At 40.5% G+C, this 20,734-nt stretch overlaps 3 protein-coding genes across 3 annotated transcripts; 1 reads left to right on the plus strand and 2 right to left on the minus strand.

Moving 5' to 3' along the window:
- Nucleotides 1–250: 250 nt before the first annotated feature.
- LOC5501077 (flagellar radial spoke protein 5) lies at nt 251–7,488 on the plus strand. The gene is made up of 2 exons (XM_001622371.3): nt 251–594; nt 6,602–7,488. The coding sequence occupies exons 1-2, from the start codon at nt 339–341 to the stop codon at nt 7,360–7,362; spliced, it is 1,017 nt and encodes a 338-aa protein (XP_001622421.2). The 5' UTR covers nt 251–338; the 3' UTR covers nt 7,363–7,488.
- Nucleotides 7,489–11,047: 3,559 nt separating this feature from the next.
- LOC5501073 (Krueppel-like factor 6) lies at nt 11,048–13,313 on the minus strand. Its single transcript, XM_032369437.2, has 2 exons — nt 12,630–13,313; nt 11,048–12,432 (listed from the first exon to the last, which is right to left on the minus strand). The coding sequence occupies exons 1-2, from the start codon at nt 12,738–12,740 to the stop codon at nt 11,701–11,703; spliced, it is 843 nt and encodes a 280-aa protein (XP_032225328.1). The 5' UTR covers nt 12,741–13,313; the 3' UTR covers nt 11,048–11,700.
- A 3,717-nt stretch (nt 13,314–17,030) lies between these two features.
- Nucleotides 17,031–20,482, minus strand: LOC125561084 (mid1-interacting protein 1-like). The gene is made up of 3 exons (XM_048724295.1): nt 20,380–20,482; nt 19,223–19,394; nt 17,031–17,493 (listed from the first exon to the last, which is right to left on the minus strand). Exons 1-3 carry the CDS (start codon nt 20,413–20,415, stop codon nt 17,354–17,356), a joined length of 348 nt encoding a protein of 115 aa, XP_048580252.1. The 5' UTR covers nt 20,416–20,482; the 3' UTR covers nt 17,031–17,353.
- Nucleotides 20,483–20,734: the final 252 nt, after the last annotated feature.

The following is a 20,734-nucleotide window of genomic DNA, read 5'->3' on the forward strand; positions in this document are numbered from 1 at the left end:
ATTTATACCAGCGGTTATTAGGGTATAAGCGACACTGTGAAGGTCTTCGTCTCATGAGACAATGTGGAACTCCTTAGAATTGATTTGTATAAGCACTGCCAAATCTATGTAATCTTCCTAATTTTTTCTTCCAAAATAACATCCAAAGACAAAGGCACGCCAAAAACCCCCCTCATCACCGCTGAGCACGTTCTTGATTCACGCATAGATTTACGCCAGTTGACCGCTAGGGGTCTGGCACTAGTTGTTATTGCGCGCGAACACATACGGTTCGATGTCGTACGATAGACGTCGTACGATTCTAACACACCTTTCCTTCGCTCGGTATCCCCTGTAAAATGTCTACAGTCCCCTTTTGCAGACTTCGTAATGGCTTGTCGATCGCACGAATACTCAATGGAATGTGGCAAGTGTCTGGATCCCATGGTCAGATCGACATCGTGAGCGCCGTGAGAGAGATGTTTGTATATTTTGATACAGGACTAACGTCGTTTGACATGGCCGACATCTATGGGCCTGCCGAGGAAATCTTTGGCTCATTTATAACGGATCTTAGGGCTGAAAGAGGGAATGAAGCAGCCGCGAAAGTGCAAGGTAACTATATTATAAAACACCAGTTTAAGGCTTTTGCTTTGAACATCTATGGATTTGTGTAACCCTAGCTTGCCAGCCCTTCCCTCCCGCCCAAATCAAAGCGAGCCGCTCTGGCATAGAATTGTCCGACTGCGATGGTCATTACATAAAAGATCGTGTGTTCAACAACGTAGTCGTGTGTTTTGCAGAGTTAGCCCGTCTTACTTCTATACTATCAGAGTCGAGAGCTAGCCGTGCTGTAGATATGGGGAAACTTTTGGACCACCTGTGATAATTTAGATTTTAAGGTTTTGCTGGGCATTGGTGAATGTAGAATATCGTAAAGACATCCAATTCTGCAAGCGCGGGTCTTGATAAACTTTGAAGTTTGTATTTCTTGCATAGTTTCATCAAATTTCAGTTAACTATTATCATATAAATCTTGTTGTTATTGTTGTTATCATTGTTATTTTTATGATTAATTTCCTTTAGTTTTATTAATTTGTTTGAGGTTAACACATTGACCCCTCAACCGGCCTGTACCGGCTTTGGGAAGTACCCACAACCCAAAAAATTCATAAATTCAAAATAAACACAACAAGATGAAGATACTCAGGCATCAGTCTAAGGGATAAATGGTCTTGCAGATATGCATCCAACCAAGGTGTTGGCATCTACTCTTAAGCCAGATAATAGCACAGGTTCTTTGACAAATCTCAAATCGAACAAGGAGAGAAAAGCAGAATCGCCCCTCTCAATAAAACGCTCAAAATACCACACAAGGGAGAGAGATCAGCAAACACAGCTCAAGACACAAATAGATACCTTTATTCTGATCCTCCAGGTACATTTCCTTGGCCTCAAAACACAATGTCCATTCCTTGAAGGATTGAACAACCACGAAAATATCTTTACGTATTGCAAAGCATTCTGGGAGATCCAGGGGAAAATTCACGAGGGGAGGGCCAGTCAACACTCCTCTCCCCAAAGTCAGATGGTTTTTTATAAGTCTTTTCACCCCGAAGCCAAACAAATCAATTGCAGGTCATACAGACCCAGAATAGCAGTGTAAACAATTTTGCAATCAATTTGGTTTCAGAAAAGACACCATTTAGGAGAGCTGTGGTGATTCATTAGAAAATTATTTTCTCATCCGGGCAAAGCCAAACAAGAAAAAATCATCATGAATCCACCTTTGCTTGCAAATATCCATAAGCAAAGCACTCAATTATGCCCCAAAAGACTTCATGATGTCCTGAGACACTCTCCTAATATGCTCATAGCTGTATTTTTGATGAAAAATACAAGCAACCATCAACTTGTGCTGGCTTCAGCACATCGACGAGGGATTAAAAGTGGGGACCGCAAAGCACTGTTGGAAAGCTTGGATACCGCTGACTAGGTGCAGCTGTGTTTGACTTTGACGGCTGTATAAAACTCAGAATAGGGGGGGAGGTATCTGTTTTCAGTCTTTTTTTTGTAAATTCAGCTCCAAAAAAGCCAGGAGTCAATGGGTTAAAAAGACACGATACAGTGCACAGCCCTGTAGGCTCATACACAGGGGGAGTGCAGGGGGTTGAACGCACCCCCACAACGGCCGAAGGTCCACTTTCGCACCCCCCCCCCCAAGAAAAATCCTGGGTACGGGCCTGCCCTATATATATTATTTGTAGGTTTTAAAAAGATTGGGCACTAGTTGGAACGTCGCCTGTGTAGCAAACGCTGGGGAAAAAGAGGGATAGACCCCCGTGCCTGGAGAGAAGGATGGAGGGGGAAGGGAACGCACCCCTTGGCTTGCTAAGTTGCTATGTAAGCGCTGCTTGTTTTAACCTAGTATTTCAAATAAAAGCACATGCGTTGCTGCCTCAAAACCTGTTTGTGCGTAAGATCACATTTCATAATTGTCTATACATGCATTAGCTGGCAACTCTCCCGCATTAGGCAGGAGTCTCAAGATTTTGAACCTTTTCTCAAGCCTAATTTTCTTGAAAATACCAATAAAGTTACTGTATTCTCCCGCATTAGTTATCTTGGTACTTCTGATACATTCACTGTATTTTCTCAAGATTTTTCCTAGAGCGAGGTTGGCAGCTATAATACGTGCCCCTAGTGTAGGCAAAAAATATGACTTTTAGTGAAGTCATCCAGTTTTCTGAGCTAAAAAACCAAAGAAATTAAAATAACAAGAAAAACTTATATACTATTCATTTAAGATGCCATAAATACTTTCTGCTGAATGTACTAACGATATACCTAAAATGATTGACACCTCAACTACCACGTGCAAGGCTTTTTGGCTTATAAGAACACAATTTACCGCATTAGCATAAAACGTTTGCTTAATGAAGGTTTATACAAAATAAACACTGGGTCAGCTGCAAGCTCTTTATCATCCCTCAATCAGGGCTTTCATAAACTTCAGAGTAGGTGGTAGAGATTGATAAGTAGGGAGTGGAAGTTATTTTATCTTTTTACTTCAAATAAAACTTAAGTCGACTTTAAAAAGAAATGGCCGGCACTCAGTGGAAAAGAGCCAGCTCTTATGCAGGCTGTCAGGGCCTAATGTAACCCCTACCTCAATCTCCCCAGTGCACTCCTCCTCTTCATCTCTCATCTTCCCCAGCCTCAATATCCCTAGTGCACACCTCATCTTCATATCTCATCTTCCCCAGCCTCAATATCCCTAGTGCACACCTCATCTTCATATCTCATCTTCCCCAGCCTCAATCTCCCTAGTGCGCTCCTTGTCTTCATCTCTCATCTTCCCCAGCCTCAATCTCCCTGGTGCACTCCTTGTCTTCATCCCTCATCTTACCCAGCCTCAATCTCCCTAGTGCACTCCTCATCTTCATCTCTCATCTTCCCCAGCCTCAATCTCCCTAGTGCACACCTCGTCTTCATCTCTCGTCTTCCCCAGCCTCAATCTCCCTAGTGAGCTCCTTGTCTTCATCTCTCATCTTACCCAGCCTCAATCTCCCTAGTGCACTCCTCATCTTCATCTCTCATCTTCCCCAGCCTCAATCTCCCTAGTGCACTCCTTGTCTTCATCTCTCATCTTCCCCAGCCTCAATCTCCCTAGTGCACTCCTCGTCTTCATCTCTCATCTTCCCCAGCCTCAATCTCCCTAGTGAGCTCCTCGTCTTCATCTCTCATCTTCCCCAGCCTCAATCTCCCTGGTGAGCTCCTTGTCTTCATCTCTCATCTTTCCCAGCCTCAATCTCCCTAGTGAGCTCCTCGTCTTCATCTCTCATCTTCCCCAGCCTCAATCTCCCTAGTGAGCTCCTTGTCTTCATCTCTCATCTTCCCCAGCCTCAATCTCCCTGGTGCACTCCTCGTCTTCATCTCTCATCTTCCCCAGCCTCAATCTCCCTAGTGAGCTCCTCGTCTTCATCTCTCATCTTCCCCAGCCTCAATCTCCCTTGTGCACTCCTCTTCATCTCTCATCTTCCCCAGCCTCAATCTCCCTAGTGCACTCCTCTTCATCTCTCATCTTCCCCAGCCTCAATCTCCCTAGTGAGCTCCTCGTCTTCATCTCTCATCTTCCCCAGCCTCAATCTCCCTAGTGAGCTCCTCGTCTTCATCTCTCATCTTCCCCAGCCTCAATCTCCCTTGTGCACTCCTCTTCATCTTTCATCTTCTCCAGCCTCAATATCCCTAGTGCACACCTCATCTTCATATCTCATCTTCCCCAGCCTCAATCTCCCTAGTGCACTCCTAGTCTTCATTTCTCATCTTCCCCAGCCTCAATCTCCCTAGTGCACTCCTCATCTTCATCTCTCATCTTCCCCAGCCTCAATCTCCCTGGTGCACTCCTAGTCTTCATCTCTCATCTTACCCAGCCTCAATCTCCCTAGTGCACTCCTAGTCTTCATTTCTCATCTTCTCCAGCCTCAATCTCCCTAGTGCACTCCTAGTCTTCATCTCTCATCTTCCCCAGCCTCAATCTCCCTAGTGCATCCCTCGTCTTCATCTCTCATCTTCCCCAGCCTCAATCTCCCTAGTGCACTCCTCCTCTTCATCTCTCATCTTCCCCAGCCTCAATCCCCTAGTGCACTCCTCGTCTTCATCTCTCATCTTCCCCAGCCTCAATCTCCCTAGTGCACTCCTAGTCTTCATCTCTCATCCTCCCCAGCCTTTAGGCTTGACATGCAGGATAGTAGGAATGTTGCCATTTCTTTATTGCTCATGCAGCGTAACCATATTATCTATGTATTTTGATTGACATCACAACCTACGTCATAAATGACTCGATCCAGCCATTCCATACCACTGCCTTTTTTCCGAAATGTTGACAAAAATATATAGATATTTTTAAGTAAAATAAGGATTTTGTTTAACTGTAACAAATATTTTTTCTCTCCTAATGAGGCCGGGAAGTGTGATTTTTCCCATTTTTCTCATGTTTCAATTTTTTTTTGTTTTGCTATTGTATCATTAACAGGCATCCTGATATTTTTTCAAGTCTGAGTACTTTGGCATCTTGGTAGGGCGAGTAAAAATATAAAGAAGAAAAAAATGTTAGTAATAGTGTACACTAAAATGTAGACTTGCCCCAAGTCGCCCTCTTTGATTTTCCCTGATAGGAGCGCGCGGGTGGTTATTTTCCATTGTACAGCAGAAGCCAATTTCTAAAAAGCTGGTCAGCGGACTTTGAGAAAGTCTAACTAAAATGCTCAATAAGTATAATGCATATTTGTGAGTGCAACAAACAAGGGTTACAAACACACTAGAAAAGATATTCCCTTTCAAACAAGCAAAATCAATACACCACTTGTTACCACTCTTTGCATTTCTACGTAACCACCAGAACTCAATTGGCCATCCAACCATCCAACTTTAAAAATATAAGCTTGTTCTTTGCTTCCCAAATGTTTTGCTAACTTTCACTACATTTGCCATTTGCCCATCTCTATGCGTGCTAGGAGCTTGAGGAAACAAAGGAATTAGCCACATTGATGGGGAATTAGCCACAACCAAGAAGCTTTTGGAAATATCTCAATCATACCTGAGTGGTACTATATTTTGGGGGACTTATTTTGATTCCCACGATCTTTAATTAATGAAATTCAATACCCTTTCTGTTTTTTTTTTATGATCAAGACCAAGGCGGTCAAGAACTTACAATTCTTAACTTTTGTTTCACAGCTTTGATGTATATAAACATGTAAAGCATAATATGGTTTTTACAATTTTGTTTTTTGTTGTAATGGTCAATCATATTAGAGAGAAAAAAATGTTTTTTTTACGTCTCTTTTTGAAATTTTATATATAGTACCAATAAGGTAATCAAAAAGTAACTTGAGCAAATATGCTCTAAAAATGATCATCGGTTTTCATCATGCTTTTTTGAAGTCTTTGGTTTGTCAACAGTTATCCTCTTTGTCAAAATATTTTTCTGTTTGTGTTCCACGCACAGCTTGCATATATAGGGCTCCATCACACCTTTCGAGCCACAATAATTATTTAAAGTATTCTTGGGCAATCTCATTCTTACAGCTAAATTAAAATAGTTTTCTTCGCCGATGAGGTTTTATTCCTGACATGTTAGAGAGATGACTACAAGGTAAAAGAGTGTAATTCAAAATTTGCCAGCACTAGCGTGCACAGAGGCCTTTTGTTTAAGCCATCCTGAATGAGCAAATAAATTACTCTCCAACGACAAGAAAGTGGGTAACTTGCAACTATTTCGATTAGTGGGTCCATTTAGTGCTGGATCCATTTAATGGCTGAGAATCGGCAATTACGGATTGAGTTCCCGTGGTCACGTAGCAATGTGGTAAAGAACAGTCGATAGGGTAATAATAACTCTTCTCTGGTGTGCACTACAAACAAACTCTGAACACATGCACACAGGATTTTAGACGGGCAAAAGTCATATGCCATTTAATTAATAAGAGTGAGATTGGGACATAAGAGGATGACATATTGCTGTGCATTGTACTCTATCCGGTTGATTGATAATAAATTAATGGGTCAGTCGATGACTACAATGTGATAATTTATTTTTCCCTGTTCTTCTGTTTTTCAGCCCTGACCAAGTTTGTTCCCAGACCTGGAACAATGACCAGAAAAATTGTTGAGGCCAGCATCCAGAAGTCCATGAAACGCATGGCTGTTGATAAATTGGACATGGTTCAGTTTCACTGGTGGGACTACTCTGATAAAAGGTACCTAGATGCCCTTCTTCATTTGAGTGAACTCCAGAGTGAGGGCAAAATACAGGAAATTTCTTTAACCAACTTTGACACTAACCGGATGCAAGAGATTACTGATCATGGTATTAAGATCTCCAGCAATCAGATCCAGTTTTCATTGATAGATAGGAGAGCTAATGAGAAAATGGTCAAGTTTTGTCTAGATCATGGTATCTCGTTACTAGCATATGGAACTATTGCAGGAGGATTTTTAACTAAAAGGTACTTAGGTAAACCAGAGCCTACAGCAGACCAGCTTAATACAGCATCCCTCAGGAAGTACAAGCAAATGATAGATGCTTGGGGAGGATGGAAATTGTTCCAGGAACTCCTGTCAGAGCTAGAGAAAGTGGCCTCAACTCATAATGTAAGTATGGCAAATGTTGCGACAAGGTATATTCTTGATCAGCCTGCCGTTGCAGGAGTCATTATAGGTTGTCGGTTTGGTGTACCTGAGGCAAATCACATCACAGATAATCTTAGAGCATTTGAGTTTGATCTCACTGATTATGACATGCAAAAGTTAAATAAGGTGGTTAGCAAAGGATGTGATTTGTTTGCAGCAACAGGGGATTGTGGGGATGAATATAGATAGCATAAATATTTAGATTTAACATTTGTGCTGTTAATGTTTTCATATATGTGTGTGTATTCGCTAGCACTAACTAATGTAATTGCCTAAAATACAAAGAAAACTAGATAAATTCCATACCAAACAGAACAGTTTCATGTATTTCTGATATGTTTTACTACTCCCAACAATATTTTCTTTCATGATGGGATTTTATTGGAGAACTTTCTTGAGATATCATTTCTATGTTTTATATTTCTATATTTTCAAGACTTAGCGAAGTCTGTTCGACACTTTGGTGATGAAAATTGTTAAGATTTGCTACTCCGGTTTTCGGGCTCCCTGTGGTAAAGCCTCAGTCTAAATTGTAAAGTTTTTAATTGCATTTAAAAAAACAATAATGATAAATTCCTGATGCTTGCTACACCAGAAGAACATTATTGCTCGAGGGTGATGCTGAGAGTAATTGTTGCTTAATTTGAAGGATAAATATCTCTCACCTGATTAAAAAGGCATCAGTTAATTCTGAAATGGCAACTATTATGCATACTATGCTCAACTACACACTTATAATCCGTTGATGCAAAATTCTAAAGTCCTATTACAATTTTGTTTCCTCAGTTTTAGTGTTTATCATCAAAATCACCCAATAACTGTTGCTTGTTTTAATTTTTCGTGTAAGGTGACGTTCACCCAAAATATATAGCCCGAGCTAAGCAACTTCTGCTTTAAATATTTAATTAGAAAAAAGATCAAAGGAAAAGACATTTTGGTGAAGTTCTGATGGTTGGCTTTCTTTCTTCAATGTAAGATTTTTTGGTACGCTCAAGAAAACACGTTCACAATGATTTGCTCTCAATTGTTTGTCACCCCATTTGTTTACCAAGGGATTAAACTCAGGTTGATCCTGGTATAAATATTTCCATTTCATTTTATAATGTCAAAAATGCTTTAGAAATGTTTATGTTTGTTCAAGAAACTATTTACTTTAGATCGAACTTCCAGTATTTTTTATCGAGCTACTTATAATCTGTTGTCTTATGAAAACGAAATTTCGATCGCATCTTAAACCTGTAATTCAGAAGCTAGATGGAAAGATTGGATAAGGTCTTCAAACGGCGAGTTTTCAGTTGTTATAGAAAAAAAATGTCGCGTTTCAGAATGTTTTGACTAAAAAGATCAAATTTGAAACTGCTCTCGAATTTAAACCAGAAATTTAAAAAGCGAATAATATCATGAATAAATATTTGTGAGATGTGAACGAATTATAAAACACTTATATTGTTATACGATTACTGTTATCGGTTTACACTGCTTTTTGTGCTCAGTTTGAGTATGTCAGTGTTATCACAAATGATCGCTCAAATGATCATGCAACTTTTCGAAATTAGGTATCTCATTTTTTCTAAATTAGGTATCTCATTTTTTCTAAATTAGGTTTCAAGAATCGAGTAGCTCGTCTTGCATTCCATTGAAATTTAGATTCGTTTGCATAGATTCAATTTTTCTTTTATTGCTTTATAATATACGATAAAAAATGACAATTGACCTAAAAACAGAAAAAAAATGCTTGTACGAATGAACTCGAAACGTTTACAATAATAATTGAAAAAGCTTGGTTAATGATTGTTACTTGTTCGCAGGTTTTCGTGATAATCATGCATAGAGAGCAGTAATCTTTCCAAAGGAGTAATGAGAGAAATTGTACACAAGCTCAGCGATTCATTTCTTGACCTCGGCGTTTACCATAGCCATAGAAACTTCATTAAGCCATCTATTATGCTATTTGTATTGCCCCTGTCTCAATGAACAGACCTTGCATACTTGATTACTTAGATTTTTTTAGGTGTCGTACAGGGCTCCAAAGCTTGTTGTGTGCTGAATGCAAGTTAATGATGCATATCTACGCATCGTTCAATTCGCAGATTAATTATTATGTTTGGGGTTATTCTTTCACGCAAATCTGAATACGCAGGTTTCGGTATTAACGCTCGGAAAAATAGACTACCTAATATTTCAGGGTGTATTCCAGCGATTGTTAAGTTCGCATGAGATAAGCTATTTTCCATCGGACTTCCCGAATTGTTTTTGGATTATAGACCAAAAAGGGATTTAGATAATACGACTAAATAGCAGCTATAGAAAAGTCGCAGTTCTACGCTTCTTTTGAAGAATGTGCGTGGGAAAACAACTATGCTTGTCAAACTTAATGAGGTCAAAGGTTAAGTATGATAGAATATAAAACCATGGCCATCGCGTCCCCCACTTTGCATTTGCTATTTTTTGTTATAACTATTTTTTTTTCGAATACACTTATGTTTTGTCTGCAGCTGTCGAGCGAATTAATTAAAATATTCGTTCCAGCGCGCACAATTACTTTCTTGCTGCGGAAGAAATCTCAAGGCCTTCCTTCGATTCTAGCGAAGATAAGAGTGTGAATAAAAACAGTTAAGGTCTAATATGGTCGGAATTTAAGAAGATTTTTTAGAATCATTACGCTTGGTGCTTTGTCCGTCACTGTTTAGACGGACCTGCATAATTATTGTTTCCGTCTTCTGGTATGAATGAGAGAGTATTTTTGCTCCCCGTCGAGAAGTTACGGTGACTAAATCTTTGAAACTTAAACCAAGTTCGTATCTCGAGTTGTGATATATATTTGTTTATGTACCTTATATAATCAAACGGAATTCCAGCAAATTAGGAATTTGACTATAGCTATTTTTTGACTGGTGTGTTTTGTTTTAATACTTCCCGGTAGCAGAACTTGGTATGTCCGGAAAATATAATTTCTAGCTCTTTTAATAAACGACCTTCTCCATTTTTTTTTTTTCAAATAAACCCGTATTCAGATAATTGTCTTTAGAAAAATTTGGGAATTGAAAATTTTATGAGATGTTCCAGGTGCTCTGATTTAAATTATGTTTCTTTCATGCCATTATGTAGATCATGCTGGTTTGTTTTCCCACTGATCACAAATCACATTATCTATGTAGAGTAAAGCATTCGCACTCTATCTTATTTTAGTCTTGTTGTTTGTTTTTCATCATAAAATCGCTGACAACAAGAGGTCGTCTGCCTCAACTGGCCAATACTGTGCCCCCGGGCAAGATGGGGTCTTTTGAGATCTAGTTTCATCATGAAATTCCATTAAAATAATCTTGTGTTTGTACGAGAATGAATCAACATTCATTTACGGTGATCGCGTCTTTGGCATTATGTGTGATCAACTACATGCAACAAGTACTTTGATCAATCTGTAAATACTGCATTTCGATAAACACTTACGAGGCGAGAAATGTTCAGCTATTTCATTACTGCTGTTTATACTTTTAAATTTCGAAATAGCACTACAACAACACTTATTTTCCCAGTTTATTAAGTGTACTTGTCGCACAGCGTGTATTTGAGTGTTTTATATTTAGGGTAAATATCTCTCGCCTTCGAGTAGACTATGGGATGTTTTTCACCTGAGAAGTATTATGTTGTTTTTGGAACCATTTCCGTAGGTTCATTGAAATAGTCAAATAGGCCTTTTCAGTGGGATTTATTCATATTGTTACCGTGCAAAAAACCAATCTCCTTCCAGCGTTATCATCGTTGTACTAATAGGAAGGCTCGAATGGCTAGCGTCTTGTCTGAAATACCATCTGGTTCGTAGTATAACAATACACATAATGAGATCGAAGCGCAGTCAAAGAAAAAGCCTCCCTTCATATTCAATTTTAATATAGTTCTATGTACATCTCTAATTCCTAGTCGTTTGACTTTATGCACGAATACATTCATTACATTACTTTTATATACTTTGTTCTCTTTTTGTGTTGTTATTTCAATTTTGAATTTGAATGTAATGCATCAAGTTTTCCCTAGAATATATATTTACATCAATAGAATTTTATACTAGTGTTCTCCGTTCTTAAGGGGAACAGTCGTTTTATTTTGTCCGCTATTTCGATTGAAATAATATCCTAAAGCCCAAGACTTTCCAATTTTACGTCTACCAAAATGTTCAATTCTTCCCCTTATAATCTGGCTACTAGCCTTTCAGACTATACGCTTCCGTTTGCATATGTGTATGCAAACAATGATTTTGCCACTCGGCTTCAAGTCCGGGCCTCGCAAATTGAATAAAGTCTATTTTTAGGAAGCAGGTCTTTTCCCGTGTCTTCACACATATCTCTTCACAGCTCATGTTCTGAGCGTGGTCGTACAATCTTAGCCATTACCTCGCTGGATTTACTATTCCTCGCTCCGCACCTGTGGTGCCGGATTTGAATCATTTATGGAAATATTCTCATCCTCCACAATAGCAAGCCTCCGAGTCTTATTCTAAATTGTAAAAATCGATCTAGGCGCCCTTCGCTACGCGTGTCTTTTCATGTGTAGTGCAAGATGATCAGATCTCGAGAAACATCGGTCGCAATGCACGCATTTGAATGGTTTAGCTCCAGTGTGTTTTCTGTAATGGCGGGTTAATTCGTCGGAGCGAGCAAACCTCCAATTGCAACCTTCCCACGAACATTTATAAGGCTTTTCTCCTGTATGAGTCCGTTGATGAGCCTTTAGATGTGAGCTTTTTGTATAAACTTTGCGACAGCCACTGAATTGACATCTATGCACGCGTCTTTTGCTCTCCGCTCCGTCCTTTGGACTAGTCGCTCGACTTCCAGTATTAGAAGTGCTCTTGCTACGCGGACCGCGCGAAACCGGTCTTGATGCCCGCTGTTGAACTACGATCGACGGTACGGGAGACTCTGGAGAACTCGGTGGAGTCAGAGGCAAAACGGGTTTTGGAACTTTACTAAGATCTCCAGAGACGAGAATGGGTAATTTGATCTTGAGGGGTTTTACCGTCATTTCCACACAAGGTCTCGATTCTGTAGGAGTCTCGGGTAAAACCGTAGGAACAGAGGGCATTCTCGGTGGTGAATTCAAATCAATCGGCTTGATATCCCAATCGTCACCGAAAGGAAACGTCGATTCGTCAAATGGTAATAGAAATTCATTCCATGGTGTAGGAGTCCCTAAGTTTGGATCCTTGTTTTCCGCAGTTGTGGGTTCTGGGCACAAATATCGATCCATTTCCAGTCGAGTCTACGAAAGAAAAAATAATGTCACTTGAGCATTGAAGTGAAAGTGAAACAAACACGAAAACATGCAACGAAACGCACGGGCGGCAAAGCTAAGATACATCCTAAAAGCTACAACCAGTTTATGGATTTGATACTTTAGTGGTTCCCGCTTGTGATATGCATGTTTTGGTTAATAGTAAACGCGAGTAGTAAGCTTACCTGAGCCCAATCGTCCTCCAGTGACGGCAAAGAATAGAAATAGCCCGTGTCATGAACTGTTTGAAGCTCTACGAATATCGTAGAAGAAGGAATCGGGGAATGGAGATCCATGGCGAGTGATTGTAGAAGACTTTGATAAGAAGAAGGCAGTGTGGGCCCTGCTACAACCTACTGCAGCACAGGAATTTGCCAAATATATAATCTGTGTGACACAATACACTCAAAGCTAGTGTGCTGAGCGATGCGGCGCATGTACGGTAAATCGATCGCGGAAATTAGATGCGCTCCATACGTGATGGCCCTTTCAATACGATCTGAATCTCGAATTGTGATTGGTTCATCCGCGACAAAGAAACCAATGGCTGATAATCTCTTCACCATTTTTGACAATTAGTCTAAACAACAATACTAGCTAGCCAATCGGAAGCGCTCAATATGTCTAGATATTCGCTCCTTTTAAACTGGCCATATTTGGATGGATCTATATTTGGTCGTGATGCAAAATTTCAGCTGGAAAGTACGATCAAATACAACATGGGAAATGCTTTTTAACGTCTTCCGTTTTGACAGAATAATAGAAAAGAGCTCTCGAGTTTTTGATGATTAGTCGTGGCTATGAAAATGTTGGAGTCCCATGAGATTTCGGGTCGCGATTTCCCGCGCGAAGTGCCATGCGACTGAAATACCAGTGACTAAAAGACCTGTCATGTCACCCTCCCGCGAATCGCCGTGACCTGTTTGTTTTGAATGAATGTGATTCTAACTGCGGCAACGACGCTTTTGCACCAGGGGCAAACTTTATTATCAGAAAATGACTGATAGAATATCATCGGGCCAAGATTGCATGGCCCTGATTTTAGCGCTTCTATTTTTGAAACTGAATAAAGTTGACTGATTTTCACCCGGGTCATACAGACTGTCCACTCGTAATTTTGTAGGATATGAGAATACCCTTAATTATACAAAAGCTGTCATGGATTCTGTCTCCTGGAGAACGAGGATTTCTGGCTCTGTATATGAGGAACTCGTATGGGGCTGAAAAACTATTAAGTGATCTACCGGTCTAAAATGTACAAAGATCGCCGTGCGAATAGAAAAATATGCACTCCATCTAAATCATTTGTCACATTTTTAATCTGTTGTTCTTTATAAACTATTTTTATTTACTTTCAAAATTAAAACATTTAGACGCCATGCCGAACAAGGCTCAGATGTAGTTCTTTAGAATGTTTTGTTTACAACGCTGAGCGCTTTTGGTCCGCATATTACCATTTAACACTGAATGGTCCATCTTGTCTTTCCTCCTGGTTTATTACTTTTTGTGTCACTCTGATATGTTATCTCGATTCTGTTATAAAACTAAAGGTCAGAGTATTTTTTACCCAAACTAGCGTCGGGTCTCGTGATTGATTGATATGAGGAAGATTATACTCAAGAATACAGTCCTCAGCCTGTGTCGCTGTGTGCAGGATTCGAGTAAACACATTAGCTTTACGGCCTACGGGCACACATTTCTAAGCACTTGCGCTACACTCAAATGGTTTCCCACACATGATTGGTACATTGTGCTTAGCCTTATAAAACTCCCTTTTAATTGAACGTGTTTTAGAAGAGTTGAGTATGTTTGTGTCACGCTCATATTTACATTGAAAGGTATTATTAGGTATCAGTTTATCGTAGGAATGCAAATGTTATTTTAGCTTGTTTACTATCTTACACTGAAAAATGCCCACTGCTGTGAGGACCCCGCTGCACGACATTATCTCGTTTTGATCCAGAAATCTATTATTTTGGTAGTTCTGATATCAACAAATTATGTGCAAGAATGTTCCTCTGTTTTTTTGTCTTCGATTCTCGAAAATACAAAAAGGTTGGCATGTTTTGGTCGTGGAGCCGGTGTTAATAAAAGACGCTTGAGAAAAAAGAACGTCTTTGAACCCCGTAAGATAGTGAAAAACAATGCGCTATAAAAAGCAAAAAAGGGGTTTTCGGGTTAAAAATCAGGGGATAGAGTATGGGGGTTACAATTCGAGGAAAGGGTATTGGAATTAAAAATCGAGGAAAGGGTATTGGGGTTAGAAATCGAGGAAAGTGTTTTGGAATTAAAAATCGAGGAAAGAGTATTGGGGTTAAAAATCGAGGAAGGGTATTGGGGTTAAAAATCAAGGAAGGGGGGTATTGGGGTTAAAAATCAAGGAAGGGGTTATTGGGGTTAAAATTCGAGGAGGGGGTATTGGGGTTAAAAATCAAGGAAGGGGTTATTGGGGTAAAAAATTCGAGGAGGGGCTATTAGGGTTAAAAATCGAGGAAGGGGTTATTGGGGTTAAAAATCAAGGAAGGGGTTATTGGGGTTAAAAATCAAGGAGGGGCTATTGGGGTTAAAAATCGAGGAAGGGGTTATTGGGGTTAAAAATTGAGGAGGGGCTATTGGGGTTAAAAATCGAGGAGGGGGTATTGGGGTTAAAAATCGAGGAAGGGGGTATTGGGGTTAAAAATCAAGGAAGGGGGTTTGGGGGTTAAAAATCGAGGAAGGGGTTATTGGGGTTAAAAATCGAGGAGGGGCTATTGGGGTTAAAAATCAAGGAAGGGGTTATTGGGGTTAAAAATCAAGGAGGGGCTATTGGGGTTAAAAATCGAGGAAGGGGTTATTGGGGTAAAAAATTCGAGGAGGGGCTATTAGGGTTAAAAATCGAGGAAGGGGTTATTGGGGTTAAAAATCAAGGAAGGGGTTATTGGGGTTAAAAATCAAGGAGGGGCTATTGGGGTTAAAAATCGAGCAAGGGGTTATTGGGGTTAAAAATTGAGGAGGGGCTATTGGGGTTAAAAATCGAGGAGGGGGTATTGGGGTTAAAAATCGAGGAAGGGGGTATTGGGGTTAAAAATCAAGGAAGGGGGTTTTGGGGTTAAAAATCGAGGAAGGGGTTATTGGGGTTAAAAATCGAGGAGGGGCTATTGGGGTTAAAAATCAAGGAAGGGGTTATTGGGGTTAAAAATCGAGGAAGGGGTTATTGGGGTTAAAAATTGAGGAGGGGCTATTGGGGTTAAAAATCGAGGAGGGGGTATTGGGGTTAAAAATCAAGGAAGGGGTTATTTGGGTTAAAAATCGAGGAAGGGGTTATTGGGGTTAAAAATCGAGAAAGGGGTTATTGGGGTTAAAAATTGAGAAAGGGGTTAGTAGGGTTAAAAATCGAGGAGGGGCTATTGGGGTTAAAAATCAAGGAAGGGGTTATTGGGGTTAAAAATCGAGGAAGGGGTTATTGGGGTTAAAAATCGAGGAGGGGGTATTGGGGTTAAAAAACAAGGAAGGGGTTATTGGGATAAAAAATCGAGGAGGGGCTATTGGGGTTAAAAATCGAGGAGGGGCTATTGGGGTTAAAAATCAAGGAGGGGGTTATTGGGGTTAAAAATCGAGGAAGGGGTTATTGGGGTTAAAAATCGAGAAAGGGGCTATTGGGGTTAAAATCAAGGAAGGGGTAATTGGGGTTAAAAATCGAGGAAGGGGTTATTGGGGTTAAAAATCAAGGAAGGGGGTATTAATGTTAAAAATCCAGGAAGGGGTTATTGGGGTTAAAAATCTAGGAAGGGGTTATTGGGGTCAAAAATCGAGGAAAGGGGTATTGGGGTTAAAAATCAAGGAAGGGGTTATTGGGATTAAAAATCAAGGAAGGGGTTATTGGGGTTAAAAATCGAGGAGGGGGTATTAGGGTTAAAAATCGAGGAGGGGGTATTGGGGTTAAAAATCGAGGAAGGGGTTATTGGGGTTAAAAATCGAGGAGGGGGTATTGGGGTTAAAAATCGTAGGAAAGGGGTATTAGGGTTAAAAATCGTAGGAAAGGGGTATTGGGGTTAAAAATCGAGGGAGGGGGTATTGGGGTGAAAAAACGAGGATGGGGCTAATGGGGTTAAAAATTGAGGAAAGGGTCTTGGGGTTAAAAATTGAGGAAAGGGTATTGGGGTTAAAAATCGAATAAAGGGTATTTGGGTTAAAAATCGAGGAAGCGGGTATTAGGGTTAAAAAATCGAGGGAGGGGGTATTGGGGTTAAAAACCGAGAAAGCAGTATTGGGATTAAAAATCGAGGAATGGGGTATTTGGGTTGAAAATCTAGGGAGGGGGTACTGGGGTTAAAAAGTAGGGGAAATGCTGTATTGGGGCAGTGGGGAGAGGATTATTGGAGTTTTGATCAAATTGTTATGGACATACCTTTATTCATACAGTACATCAGCAGGCTACATGGCTAAAACTTGGAAATTTTGTACGAAACCTTTTCTTGGACGTTTCCTTAGACACTAGGTGCTAGATTTGTTCTCTGCCCACCCCCCTTCCCCACCCCTCTCCAACCAAAAACACACAATATGCCTACTATAACAGGACATCCCATGTAGTGTACAGTATATTTAAATTACGAAATTGAGAAAGCATTTATTTTCCCTTTTCACGATTCAATTACAAGACAAGTTCTTTCCAATCTTCTATTAAACGTTTGACTTCTATGTTCTCTAAAATACTCTTTGCTGTAATTAAATTATCGGCAGCGTCTTTGACAGCTGTATTGGCAATAACTGTATGCATATTTACGGGACGTAAATATACATACACAGTCCTGATACTACAGACTTGTGTCAATATCCATTAGATGAGAGGTTGCTTATGAGAAGTATGAAGTCCCTAACGCATCCAATGCAAATCCAGTCAAGCCATCGTCACAGTTCCAGGAGTTCCAGATCAAAATGTCAGCTCATACTTTGATTTGTACTGTTCTGTTATTTCCCCAGCCAAAGCAGACATGTCGTTCAGCGCCTTGTGAAATGAGTTCAGTTCATCTTTGATAGGGTTTAAATCATCTCCTAATTCCAAGCCATGCCCTGAGAATAAAATAAGTTACATATTAATGCTATTTTGTTTCACTATAGCTGGATTGGGATTATGAACTGGGGGCTTTCAACAGTGAGTGGTTGCCTACAAACACCCCAACATGGGATACAAACACCCCCAAAAACACCCAACATGAGGTACAAACACCCGCAATAACACCCAACATGGTGTACAAACACCTGCAATAATACCCAACATGGTATACAAAAACCCCAAAAAAATCAACACGGGGTACAAAGACCCCCAATAACACCCAACATGAGGTACAAACACCCGCAATAACACCCAACATGGGGTACAAACAACCGCGATAACACCCAACATGGGGTACAAACACCCGCAATAACACCCAACATGAGGTACAAACACCCGCAATAACACCCAACATGGTGTACAAACACCCCCAATAACACCCAACATGAGGTACAAACACCCCCAAAAACACCCAACATGAGGTACAAACACCCGCAATAACACCCAACATGGTGTACAAACACCTGCAATAATACCCAACATGGTATACAAAAAACCCAAAAAAATCAACACGGGGTACAAAGACCCCCAATAACACCCAACATGAGGTACAAACACCCGCAATAACACCCAACATGGGGTACAAACAACCGCAATAACACCCAACATGGGGTACAAACACCCGCAATAACACCCAACATGGGGTACAAACAACTGCAATAACACCCAACATGGGGTACAAACACCCGCAATAACACCCAACATGGTGTACAAACACCTGCAATAACACCCAACATGAGGTACAAACACCCGCAATAACACCCAACATGGTGACAAACACCCGCAATAACACCCAACATGGTGTACAAATACCCGCAATAACACCCAACATGAGGTACAAACACCCCCAATAAAACCCAACATGGGGTACAAACACCCGCAATAACACCCAACATGGTTTACAAACACCCACAATAACACCCAACATGGTGTACAAACACCCGCAATAACACCCAACATGGTATACAAAAACCCCAAAAAAACCAACACGGGGTACAAAGACCCCCAATAACACCCAACATGAGGTACAAACACCCGCAATAACACCCAACATGGGGTACAAACAGCCGCAATAACACCCAACATGGTATACAAATACCCGCAATAACACCCAACATGAGGTACAAACACCCGCAATAACACCCAACATAGTGTACAAACACCTGCAATAACACCCAACATGGTATACAAATACCCGCAATAACACCCAACATGGTATACAAATACCCGCAATAACACCCAACATGGTATACAAATACCCGCAATAACACCCAACATGGGGTACAAACACCTGCAATAACACCCAACATGGGGTACAAACACCTGCAATAACACCCAACATGGGGTACAGACACCCGCAATAACACCCAACATGGTATACAAACACCCGCAATAACACCCAACATGGGGTACAGACACCCGCAATAACACCCAACATGGTATACAAACACCCGCAATAACACCCAACATGGGGTACAGACACCCGCAATAACTCCCAACATGGGGTACAAACACCCGCAATAACTCCCAACATAGTGTACAAACACCCGCAATAACACCCAACACCTGACATGCTGTGCAACTGCTCTTAATGAAAAATGATATCAAATGCACCAAACCAAAAAGACTAACAGCACGGCAAGACTAGCCAAAGTATCAAAGTTAAACAAATATTTCTAAACTTACCAGTTGTCAGTTCGCTCTTGACATTTTTCAGGATCAGAAAGTGTCGGTAGAGTCCGTCGGCGAGGGCCTGGTTATTGTTGGCATCCTTCCGACTTGTTTTCTCTGGTTCAAGATCTTGCAGCCGGTTTGGCATGAGCACAACTCTCTCCATTTTGTCCACTTCAGCCAAGAACTATAATAAGCAGGGTCAGAGAAATGTGACAAAACAGGCAATATTTTAGCTAAGGAGGTGTTCATTAATTACACCGAGCACCAGGGAAGGAGGGAAGATTTTTACTCAAGACACCTTAAAATTTCAGAACCAAAATTTTTAAAGTCCCCCCCCCCCTTTGCGACCTGTCCTCCTTGTCAGATTTAATTATCAAGTCAAGTTTATTATTTCAGAGTCTGACATCTCTTCTTCACCATTTTTGGTTTCGGCCCTCATAATTTTATATTTTTTGCATGTAAAATGGTGCAGGCTTGGGTTTCAGGGAGTTTTTTTACTCAATCAGTTGCTTGCAGGATTTTTCTTTTTCAAAATCTCTCGCCCCCCCCTCAAAAGTCATATGGTCCCCCCCTAAGGACGCCTGTTAAGGAGTATACATTTGTTTTTGTTTTTAATATTTTTCTGTATAAAAAAGGATGATGCCCAACGTATAAAACTTTGTATTGTATATCGTTTTGTGGAATATATTTCGAGTGCGATCGTGTGGAAACCACTTTGCCATCGGCTGGGACGGGACGTTTGGGCATTTTCTCCTCCCCGATCCCCCCTCCCCCTTCCATTCCCCCTCCCTCCGATCATTGAGGCTCTAACACACCCCAATTAAAAATATCAGTTGGCTCATGAATTGTGGTATTTTGCAGACAAGTCATGATTTTTGTACATGACAGACTCGTAGAAAGATACAGGTGATTAGGGGCAAGTTATTTAAGCAAACTTTACATAAATAGATAAATAAATGGAGAAAGTCTATGGGATGTTCATGCTGAAATTTATTTCGCTTCACCCATGTTCTATCAGTCATAACTTTACCAGGAAATCCATCCTTTCTGGTGCCAAGTCCGCATTATTAAAAATCTTGCACGATGTCAAAGTTGAAACCCAGAATACCACATTCATCCCCAGACAATTCTACTGAAGTCTTGAATGAACAAATATTGATTGTACCTACCTTTTTAAGTACATTAATCGTACATTGGTCCGCCATTTCGCTTGGTATATGCGCACCGTTTGAAAAAATAGAGACACGCGTCGCGCTATGGGATTGCGCAAATTTTTTGTTACCTGGCAGGTAGGACAATGGGATTAATACTGTTATTCAGGATGTCAAAGTTCGAAGAATCCTATTGGCTGGCGAGACAGACATGTCAATCTCGATTGTCTGGTACGACACATTGAATGGGGAAGTTAGCACGTCCACTGTAGTAGATACACGGAAGTCTGTTCGACCAATAAGTTGTTCCTGAGTTCCAGCAAGAATACATCTTGTGTGTTTAGTGGGTGTGCTATAAAATATTCCGTTACCG

The sequence above is a fragment of the Nematostella vectensis genome, chromosome 2 (genome assembly GCF_932526225.1).
Source record: "Nematostella vectensis chromosome 2, jaNemVect1.1, whole genome shotgun sequence".
In the NCBI taxonomy this organism is placed as follows: Eukaryota; Metazoa; Cnidaria; class Anthozoa; order Actiniaria; family Edwardsiidae; genus Nematostella; species Nematostella vectensis.

Excerpts from the sequence above, each read along its gene's own strand:
- LOC5501077 (XM_001622371.3), top strand. The coding sequence starts at position 339 with ATGTCTACAGTCCCCTTTTGCAGACTTCGTAATGGCTTGTCGATCGCA. Across the intron at positions 595-6,601 it reads AGCAGCCGCGAAAGTGCAAG|CCCTGACCAAGTTTGTTCCC; the intron begins GTAACTATATTA and ends TCTGTTTTTCAG.
- LOC125561084 (XM_048724295.1), bottom strand. The coding sequence starts at position 20,415 with ATGGCGGACCAATGTACGATTAATGTACTTAAAAAG. Across the intron at positions 19,395-20,379 it reads CGATTAATGTACTTAAAAAG|TTCTTGGCTGAAGTGGACAA; the intron begins GTAGGTACAATC and ends TGCTTATTATAG. Across the intron at positions 17,494-19,222 it reads CAAGAGCGAACTGACAACTG|GGCATGGCTTGGAATTAGGA; the intron begins GTAAGTTTAGAA and ends TTTTATTCTCAG.
- LOC5501073 (XM_032369437.2), bottom strand. The coding sequence starts at position 12,740 with ATGGATCTCCATTCCCCGATTCCTTCTTCTACGATATTCGTAGAGCTT. Across the intron at positions 12,433-12,629 it reads TGGAGGACGATTGGGCTCAG|ACTCGACTGGAAATGGATCG; the intron begins GTAAGCTTACTA and ends TTTCTTTCGTAG.